This window comes from Homarus americanus, unplaced genomic scaffold (assembly GCF_018991925.1).
Source record: "Homarus americanus isolate GMGI-L3 unplaced genomic scaffold, GMGI_Hamer_2.0 scaffold50165, whole genome shotgun sequence".
NCBI lineage: Eukaryota > Metazoa > Arthropoda > Malacostraca > Decapoda > Nephropidae > Homarus > Homarus americanus.
In genome coordinates this window covers 1,355,342-1,366,304 of record NW_024748747.1, presented here as the reverse complement: position 1 = coordinate 1,366,304, position 10,963 = coordinate 1,355,342, and the positions used below count along the sequence as shown (strand labels likewise).

Genomic DNA, 10,963 nt, shown 5'->3' with positions numbered 1-10,963 from the left:
TTAGCGGGTTAATATCCGCCCCACCGCCAAGAGCAATGCTCATTAAAGTGTACCAAAGGAAGTCGACGAACAGCACCAGAAATGGCCCAAATTTTGACCTCCCCTGACTTCCTCCCGTGATCTCTGACCTCCTCTGACCTTTAACCTCCCCGGACCTCTGACCTCCCCTGACTTCTAACTTCCCCTGACCTCTAACCTCCCCTGACCTCTAACCTCCCCTGACCTCTAACCTCCCCTGACCTCTAACCTCCCCTGACCTCTAACCTCCCCTGACCTCTAACCCCCCTTAATGATATTCCGGTGTATGTCGCTCATTCATTGCTTCATTCACTATTTCATGGAATAAATAACTTTTTAATTAATTGAATTTTTCACTTTCATCCACGGTTTCATTCATTGATTCTTTCTCTCTCGTATTCACTGTTTTATTCACTGATTCATTCACTGATTCATTCACTGATTCATTTACTGATTAATTCACCGTCGTATCCAATGTTTCATCCACTACTGCATTCACTGCTTCATTCGCTATTTCATCCACTACTTCATTCACTGTTTCAGCCAATGTTTTATTCAATGCTTCATTCACTGCTTCATTTACGGTTTCATTCTCTGCTTCTTCCACTCCTTGTTTCACTGCTTCAATCACTGCTTCATTGACTGTTTCATCCACTGCTTCATTGACTGTTTCATCCACTGCTTCATTGACTGTTTCATTCACTGCTTCGTCCAACCAAATAGTGAAATGGTTTTAAATAATCCCTTTTTAATCCGCCGTTGAAGGATAAAAGATAGGAAAGATTTAATCATTGTTAATCTTTATCAAATATTTTTATTGTCGTAAAACTAAAATAGCATTAACATTTTATCTTAATTAACTAAAAATTACTTCTTATACCTGAATGTTTAATTTAAAGGTGTGTTAAAATATTACGTTGTTTCTAACATAGATGTTTAATTAGTTGTAAATAAACACCCAGCGGTTAATGTTGTCAATTAATTGTAAATAAATATGAATTGGTTAATGTTGTTTATATTATGTTACCTGTATCTCTCTGGTGGTTAATGATCGGTTATATTAAGTTATCCTCTGAATAGTTTAAGTTCTGATATCGTAACTTTATCCTCTGCTGTATAAAGTGGTTACCGATGCAATATCTTGAATGTTATCGTCCTGGTGGTTAAGTTATCCTCTTAAGTAGTTAACGTTCCGATATCGTAACTTTAACCTATCATAAAATGGGGTTAGTTTTATGATAGGGACACCAAACCGATAAAGTTGAAATACCGATAACAAACAATAATATCTTAAAGCTCTTCGTGGTTAAATATTCCGATATCAGAACATTAACCTCGGCCTTAATAAATAAAAACACTGATTCTTGTGGTGATATCGAGGGTAAATTGTTAATATATTTCAGTTATATTAAGAGTAAATATTAACACATATCTAACTCAATATATCCGTAGAATTAACATGTAATACAGTAACCTCTTTGTTATTAGTCATTTATACAGTAACTATTGTATTAATTCTCTCTTAGGTTGAGTAATAATCTATCTATCTATCTAATTTATCTATCTATCTATTTATCTAGTTAATGCCTGTGTTTATTTATCATTCCACTGTTAGATATCTTCATTCCACCTGTCCTTCACGCCTTTCCATTCCACCTGTCCCTCACCCTTCCATTTGTCCCTCTCTCCTACACTGCGTCTGTCCTGTCAATGTATCGCCACACACACACACACACACACACACACACACAGCGTTATCTTTCCATGTCCACGACTAGGTGAGACTGGTGATCACACCCACGACCTGGTGACCACGCCCACGACCTGGTGACCACGTGTAGGACCTGGTGAAGATGGTGACCACGCCCACGACCTGGTGACCATGTGCATGACCCGGTGAGGATGGTGACCACGACCTAGTGACCACGTGTAGGACCTGGCGAAGACGGTGACCACGCCCACGACCTGGTGACCACGCCCATGTGGAGGCCTGGCGTGTGGAGGTTACCTGAGGCTTGACGCTATTTATAGGTCAGGCCGCGTCACGCACGCCTATGACGTCACCAACATTTTATAACCATTCTTCTGTTCAGGATAATTATGTGACGTGTTGTGTGACGTGTTATGTGACGTGTTGTGTGACGTGTTATGTGACGTGTTATGTGACGTGTTATGTGACGTGTTGTGTGACGTGTTATGTGACGTGTTGTGTGACGTGTTGTGTGACGTGTTGTGTGACGTGTTGTGTGACGTGTTGTGTGACGTGTTATGTGACGTTCTCTTCGTGGCACATAACGATAACGACGTTATAATGGCGAAGGTGGTAATAGTGATGATAGCGAAGATGGTGGTGGTGGTGGTAGTGGTGATGGTAAAGATGATGATGATGATGATGATGATGATGATGATGGGGTGGTTAATCTTCACGTTAGGTTAAGTTAGGTAAACGTTATAATGGTTAAGGTTAATCTTCGGGTGAAATAAGCTGGGGGACGGGGAGCTAATCTTTAGGTGATCCCATATTCTTTACCAGCGCCCTAGAAAGTGTTCAGGGGAGGATGACAAGACTAATCTCGGGCATTAGGAACCTTGAGTACAGAGACAGGTTAAAGCATCTGAATTTGTACTCCCTCGAGAGACGTAGAGTGAGAGGCGATATGATCGAGGTGTATAAATGGGAGTCAGGGTTAAACAAAGGTCATATAACAAAGGTACTTAAACTATCCAACCAGGAGCGAACTCGTAGCAATGGTTTCAAATTAAAAAAAAATAGATTTAGGCTCGAAATAGGTAAACATTGGTCTGGAAATAGAGTAGTGGATGAATGGAACAAGTTACCAAACTTCGTCATTAACTCGAACACGCTGGATAGCTTCAAACATAGGTTGGGTGTAAATGGGACTGCCCAGTATGGGCCAATAGGCTCGCTGCAGTTTCCTCCATTCTTATGGTCATATGTTCTTAAGAGTCAGGAGATAGACATAGATGAAGTAGGAGGGAGACACACAGGCGGGGTGAAGCCGGATGGAGGAATGGTGGAGCATCACAAGTGTAAGTCCGGCCTCGACCAGCTGGCCACACCTCACCCTCCATCCCACCCACCCACCCTCCATCCCTCTCACCCTCCCTCTCACCCACCCACCCACCCTCCCACTCACCCAGCTGCAACATTACTGCCGATACCGTGTCGATAATTGGTGAAAAATAAGCGTGGGTTAGAGGGAGCCGGGCGGGAGTATTTAATGGTGGAGGAGAGGGAAGGTTGTGTAGGGCCAGCCTCACACCCTCCTTCCTGGCAACACCAAACATCTTCAACACTTCCTCTTCTTCTTCTTCCTCCTCCTCCTCCTGACTAACTACTAATCTTTACAGTGAGTCGTGTGTCTGATAACTTTGGTGTCAGGATTATCTATCAGGTGCTTGAAATGGTGGTGATTGTTGTCGTGTGGTGGTGGTAGTTCTGGTGGTAATTGTTGGTGGTGGTGGTGAAGAAAGGCGTGAGGGAGGGAGACCTTGAACATCAAGAGGAAGATAAGTCACCACAACACACCTCCTCCATCAAGGTAACCCTCTCTGGCAGGTGACCAGGTATGAAGCGGGAGGGAGGGGAGGGAGGGGAGGGAGGGGAGGGTTAGGTTTTTACCCCACGCTATGTTTACTTGTCACTTACCCAGACCTCCTGTGGGGTGGTCCTTGTAACGTAACACAACTCACTCAGTTTCCTCCGATTAAGTGAAGATTACGCACCCCAATATAGTTTACCTGATAACTAAATACCCTAATGCTAACCTAACCTAACCTAACCTAACACTAACTTAACCTAACCTAACACTAACTTAACCTAAATTAACTTAACTAGCCTAAACCAATCCCTCCTAGCCTATTCTCCAGGTGAACAAATTACCTCTCCTGGGACTCGTTACCTGAACTAATATAATCTTGTTCCTGTAAACCTTTTCAGGTATATAATTCTTATTAATAAACAGGACGTGTCAACAGGTGGGTGGCGTTAGTGAAGGACAGAGGTTAAACAGGAGGATATATTTGAGGGGGGGGGAGGGGGCCTTGTTGTGGCAGGTGAGTATACCGTAATATAACGCGTCTAGTATACTAATAACAATGAATGAATGATAGTGAATGTATGTGGTGATAACTGCCCTCTTCCACCTCCTACTCCTTCCTTTTCACTCTCACTTCCCCTTTCCTACCTCCCCTTTCCTACCTCCCCTTCCCATCCTCTCCCTTCCGCATGTCTTAACCTCCCTACCCTCCTCAATTCCCTCCCTGCCTGACCCTTCTCTCCCATCCCAACACTATCATCGTCCCCCTTCATCCAAACACATTTCCCCTTCCCTCTCCCTCACCCACCATCTCCCCAGGACCCAACAATGGCTACTTCCCTCTATTACCATAATTACTTTCTTCTTACAGACGTCACCCAGACTTGTCATCTTCAGACACACTCTACACAAACACTTAACATAATAATCCAAATGTAAATTAAATTCGTCTAATCTTTTTCATTCGTAGATTTGAGTCAAGATTTTTACAGAGCATTTATACATTTAATAATTTCTGGTTAGTGAAGATGAAAGAATACACTTAACTGATTGACTTAAGGTGATGCAGTTAACTTGTGAATCTTTAAGAATCTACACAATGGTTGGAAGAGGAGCCATCCATGTCGGTCGCCTTCGTAAATAATGGTGGTGTCGGTGCCAGTGTCAAGTTTCGGTGTAAACAGTCGGTACCAAGTGTCCGGTACCAAGTGTCCGGTACCAAGTGTCCGGTGCCAAGAATGAAGTGTCGGTGTCTGACTCTGGGGTCGCCTCACATAAGAATATAAAAACATAAGAAAATAAGGAGTCTGCAATAGGCCGGTTGGCCTGTGCATGGCAGCTCCTGTCTAGAGTTACAACCACTCTCTATCATCCATGAATCTATCTAGCCTCCTTTTAAAACTTTCCAGCATTCCAGCACTTACTACAAAGTTGCTAAGCTTGTTCCACTCGTCTACCACCCTATTTGTGAACCAGTTTCTTCCTATCTTCCTCCTAAACCTAAACTTATCCAACTTAAATCCGTTGCTACGAGTCCTATCCTGCTCGGATATTATAAGAACTTTATTTATATCTCCTTTATTGATTCCTTTTACCCACTTAAATACTTCTATCATATCTCCCCGCACTCTTTGTCTTTCTAGGTAATGCAAGTTTAGTTTCTTTAATCTCTCTTGATATGGAAGGTTTCTAAGTCCCGGAATCATTTTCGTCATTCTTCGCTGCACCGACTCCAGTGAATTGATATCCATTCTATAATAAGGGCACCAGAACTGAACAGCATAACCGAGGTGCAAGATATAATTTCAACATGACCCCCGCACTCTTATTACTTACACTTCCAGATATAAAACCTAATACTCTGTTTGCCTTATTTCGAACATTAACGCACTGTTTTCTAGGCCCACAGTCCGGGCTTACAAGTACCCCTACGCCTGCAGCTCAGTAAGTCAACACAGCCTTATAACAGAGATAAACAGAGAGGCATGACGATGGTTCTCCCCCCCCTGTGGGCATAATCTCAACACCCCTCCTCCCCACACACTGTACATATATGCTGCTCTAGGGAGTCTGATCTTAAGTGAATGTTTGGCAGACAACACGTGTAAATGACCTCTTCTTCTTCCTCCTACTCCTCCCCACTACAAGATCTAGCTGCCAGAAATATTTAGGAGTATGCTGACGTGTGTGTGTGTGTGTGTGTGTCGCAGCAGTCGACACACGTTTCTGGGACAAGATATGACGTAGCAGACGACACACGTTACTGACACAAGATATGACGTAACAGACGACACACGTTACTGACACAAGATATGACGTAACAGACGACACACGTTACTGACAAGATATGACGTAACAGACGACACACGTTACTGACAAGATATGACGTAACAGACGACACACGTTACTGACACAAGATATGACGTAACAATACAAAATCTACCTACTATACACTAGACCATCACCGTGTTGCCTTCCACCACTATATAACTTAATGACTTGATGATCATATTTTTTTAATTGTATGAGAGAGAGAGAGAGAGAGAGAGAGAGAGAGAGAGTAACTTACGTAATGACGGCTGCAGTACACCTGTCGTTCCCAAAGTTGACATACGATTTAACTCAACATACCTGAGGAGAAAAACACCTGGAATTAGATATATTCGGTACATATATAATCTAAATATAATCAGATATACTATAATAATACACACACACACACACACACACACACACACACACACACACACACACACACACACACACACACACACATATGTAGAGCTGCTAGTACTAAGCAGACCCTAGCTAGTGTGTGTGTTGTGTGTGTGTGTGTGTGTGTGTGTGTGTTGTATGTGTGTGTGTGTTGTGTGTGTGTGTGTTATTCACCTAAAGCAACATACCGACACAACTATGTTTATGCAACAACTCTATTTCTAGTTTATCGATTTTTATATTATAACTTATGTGACTCAGACTCAGACCTTGGCGAGCACACACACACACACACACACACACACACACACACACACACACACACACACACACACTCAATATGTATCTTTGAATACAAATCACTTCGCGAAAACACTCATTATATTCGTATAAGTATTATCCACCACAGTGTACAGCATTATCCACCACAGTGTACAGTATTATCCACCACAGTGTACAGCATTATCCACCACAGTGTACAGCATTATCCACTACTTCTCCCAGCTCTCACCATTAATATCAACAAGGCAACATTCCTTCAAAACTCTACGTTACTATTACGCTGTTGTGTCGTCATCAGGAGTTCGTTATATCGAGCGACACATTCCGACATACCAAGTGTACAGTACATTGATTGGTGGAGAGTTTTCGTTTTAGAATAATACGGAGGCTTTTACGTCCGTGTTCCTCTGACCTTCAACTTGGGTAGTGGAATGTTGTACGCAGGAGGAGGAGGAGGGGAAGGAAGAGGGGGAGGAAGAAGGGGAGGAAGAAGGGGAGGAAGAAGGGGAGGAAGAAGGGGAGGAAGAGGATAGTGGGGATGAGATAGAGGAAGGAGAAAAAGAGGAAGAGAAGGAGGGAGAAGAAAAAGAGGAGGAGAAGGAGGAACAAGAAGAAGAGAGGGGGAAAGAGGAAGCAGAGGAGGAAGAAGAGGAAGTAGAATGAGGAGTAAGAGAAAGAGGGGGAGGAGAGACTATAAAAACGAAAGTAGAGAGAACCCCTAAACTCCCATCACCTCAACAGAACCCCTCCCCTCAGTAGAACCCCTCCCCTGACCTCCCCTCGGTCAACAGAAGAGAACCCCTCCCCTCACCTCAACAGAACCCCTCCCCTCAGTAAGACCCCTCCCTCAGTAGAACCCTCCCCTGACCTCCCCTCAGTAGACTCCCCTCCCTCACCTCAACAGAACCCCTCCCCTCAGTAGAACCCCTCCCCTCACCTCCCCTCAGTAGAACCCCTCGACTTCTAGACAACTTCCCCTTCATTTCCCTCTCCAAATTACGGTTCCGAAATTTCCCCCATCCAGGTAATGACTTCACCCCATCCCTCACCTCTCCTCACCCCATCAAATTCCTCTTCTTCTCCTCTCACCCCATCCAATCCCTCCTCTCCCCGCGGTTCTGACAAGGAGGGGAGAGAAGAGCTGTGAGAGTGGGGACGGGATGCTGTGAGTGAGGGGGAGCTGTGAGGGAGAGAGGGAGGAGGAGAGGGGAGTTAGGGGGAGGAGGGGGTAGGGGGAGGTAGGAAGGGAGGTTCTATAGGTAAGCAGGAAATATACGGCCACACAATTAACACGACCCAGGGTGGCCTAACCTAACCCACCGCCAAATTAGGGATGGAGAGGGGGGGGAAGCAGTGTTGCCAACTGACGCTGCCCCAATTATATATTCAGTATGGACCACCAGCACCTCTATACAAATATACATTGAACGAGGAAATTAAAACATTACACGAATTATACTTAATATAATTTTAGTTTTTAGGAACAAATGAATGAAAAGATTTGTGAGGAGTGAGTAAGTTACCACAGGTAGTTAACACATTAAGCTAACAGAGATAGTTAATACAATAACCTAACACTGGCAGTCAACAGGGTTAACACAGGTAATTAACACAGGGTCCTCGAGAAGCTAATTGCTTTATACTGACTGTCAATTAGACGTCCCACACAGCTGGTTGACCGTATACACACCGCCGCCTCTACCACCTATCTACCTCACCACTTGTCCTCTCCCCTCTTACTGTCTACCTCCCCCCTCTACCACCTATCTACCTCCCCCCTCTACCACTTGTCTACCTCACCCCTCACCACTTTGTCTACCTCCCCTCTCCTATCTACCTCCCCCCTCTACCTATCCTCCCTCCCCCTCTACCACCTGTCTACCTCTCCTCAATTCCCTACCCCTTCCCATTTCTCTCCCCACCTCCTTCAACCCTCTCTTCACTCCTCCCCACACTTTCCACACACACACACACACACAGGTCCATTCAGGGCCACTCAAGGACACACAAGGACACACAGGGCCACTACGTCAGGGTGGCCCTAAGGCTGACCTTCTCCGAGACGGGAAAAACATGTCCAGTCAATACATCCATTATTGACCCCCCGGGTGTGTGATATAGACGTGTAGTTATGGCATGGTATAGTTAGCACTACGTTAGGCTGTGTGGTAGTTAGTTAGCATCAAGCTGTGTAATAGTTATCATTAAACAGCTGGTCACTAATAATAACAGCACTATCATCCATCCTGTTATTATTTGCACTAAAACTTTATTCCATAACGTGTGTTGCAGTAAAAGTGAGTTGCAAGATTTTTGTGTGTGTGTGTTTTACTGCAATTTTTTTTTCAGCACCACTCGGGATTTTGTTTATAACGCTTGTATTCATAGATTCATACGTAAACAAACAACCTTTCGTGTGTGTGTGTGTGGGTGTGCGTGTGTGTGTGTGTGTGTGTGTGTGTGTGTGTGTGTGTGTGTGTGTGTGTGTGTGTGTGTGTGTGTGTGTGTGTGTTTGTCAGTTTTAAATTTAACCCTAAACGAAAGTATGAAAATAATGTTTATTTATACCCCAAAAAATGTCCAAACACAATCATTATTTAAGAACACAAACTGCTGTAAAAAAAAAACCACCATCTTTATTACAGAGGAAGAACCAGTACTCTATTTTCTTAACTGGCCATCATTGAAGACTAACACCAAGAATAACAAGAAATAAATTATATCCTCGTAGCACCAGAAATAAGGCAGCGATTTAATGAACAAACTTAAAAGATATTAATTAAAGGAGGCGGCAGAGGCATATATTCTGGATGAGGTGATGTTAGTCAATTTAACACAACACTACAAAAACTCACCAACATTTCTAAACATTTTATAAACACAAAATGGACACTAAAACAAACAAAAAATACAACATAACTTTTTTTACGGGGATTAACCCACCCGGGCACAGGTCACTGACCCACATCGGGGCCTAGGGGGCGAAAATGTAATAACAATGATGATGATGATGATGATGATGATGATGATGATGATGATATACAAAAATTTAAACAAATCAATAGTGAGAAACAATATATGTATGTTGTGTTGTCAAAGTAAGAGAAACAATTGAGACCCTGCAATTCAGTGTAAATGAGGCAGAAAGTCAGATCAGCAACCTGGGACTTGGTCAAAATTTTCGTGATGCCATATGGCAGCAGGGTCTACCATTAGACAACACATTATGCTGCCAATACCTTCCCAGGCGGTAGTACTCCTGTTTGGTAGCTGCCTACTACCTTCACAAACACCTTTATACAGTGATTCAAACCTGTCATTAATTGTTTTATTATGCAAATTATGTTCTTATATTATTATCTTCACTTGGGTTGATGCCTATTAATTATTATATTCCATTTCAACATTAAGTATTACTGCGCGAGATTTATATTCAATGATCATGATGTCCATAACAAGGTATCATTCTTCTACGTCAGGTTAATTAATCCCTAAGAATAAAGGTGTGTGGGTTCTCTCACGTCTCATTTGCTAACACTAATCAATAACCAATCACACCTCTCCCCAGGCCCATCAACAGAGTTATGATCGAGGTGTGTTGACAGATTGGCTCCTACACTCTGGCCAGCATATATTGGGGTTGTGTTCACGGATCTGGTTATCACACGGCAAGGTATCGGTACTAAGAGTGTTTGTTCTGTTTGGATAGTCGTGGGTAAATGTAGCCTTGATATTTTAAGGAGAGAGAGAGAGAGAGAGAGAGAGAGAGAGGGGTGGTGACAGAGATTGGGGAAGAGTGTGAGGGTGGGGTGAGAGAAAATGAGAGATAAAAATAAAGATAAATAGTAGAGAGAGAGAGACAAATAGTTGAGAGTGAATTCGCGTGTGTGTATTGATGTGGAGAACTTTGTTAGGCTGAATATATATATATACAGTATAACAAAGAGAGCACTGTAGATGTCAGAGGTGCAGTGAACTGTACCCGCAACAATTACAGTACACAGTGGGGGTGCACTGTAGCCCTGGTCGTGTGGGCGAGGCTATACTGTAGCCCTGGTCTGTAAGGAGGCTATACTGTAACCATGGTTGTGTGGGCGGTTATACTGTAGGCCTGGTCGTGGTGTAAGGGCTATACTGTAACCATGGCTGTAAGGGCGGCTGGGGAAAGGTGCTAATGTGTATATATCAGAGGAGCGCCTAACACGACAATTCCAGCGGCTAAGCCATCACCAGCCAATCTAGCACATCAGCCCTCCATCACCACCACCCCCAGGAGACACACCATCACCACCACCCCAGGAGACACCGTCATCACCACCCCCAGGAGACACACCATCATCACCACCCCAGGAGACACACCATCACCACCACCCCCAGGAGACACCGTC

The 10,963-nt window shown here is 43.7% G+C and overlaps 1 protein-coding gene across 1 annotated transcript in view; it reads right to left on the bottom strand.

The window, feature by feature from the left end:
• Nucleotides 1–472: 472 nt before the first annotated feature.
• LOC121880407 (leucine-rich repeat extensin-like protein 5) overlaps nt 473–10,963 on the bottom strand; it is a 35,725-nt gene continuing 25,234 nt past the window's right edge. The window contains exons 3-4 of the mRNA XM_042387596.1: nt 1,816–2,008; nt 473–720 (exon numbers count right to left, since the gene is read on the bottom strand). Coding sequence (XP_042243530.1) covers nt 473–720; nt 1,816–2,008 — 441 coding nt within the window. The remainder of the gene's footprint in view (nt 721–1,815; nt 2,009–10,963) is intronic.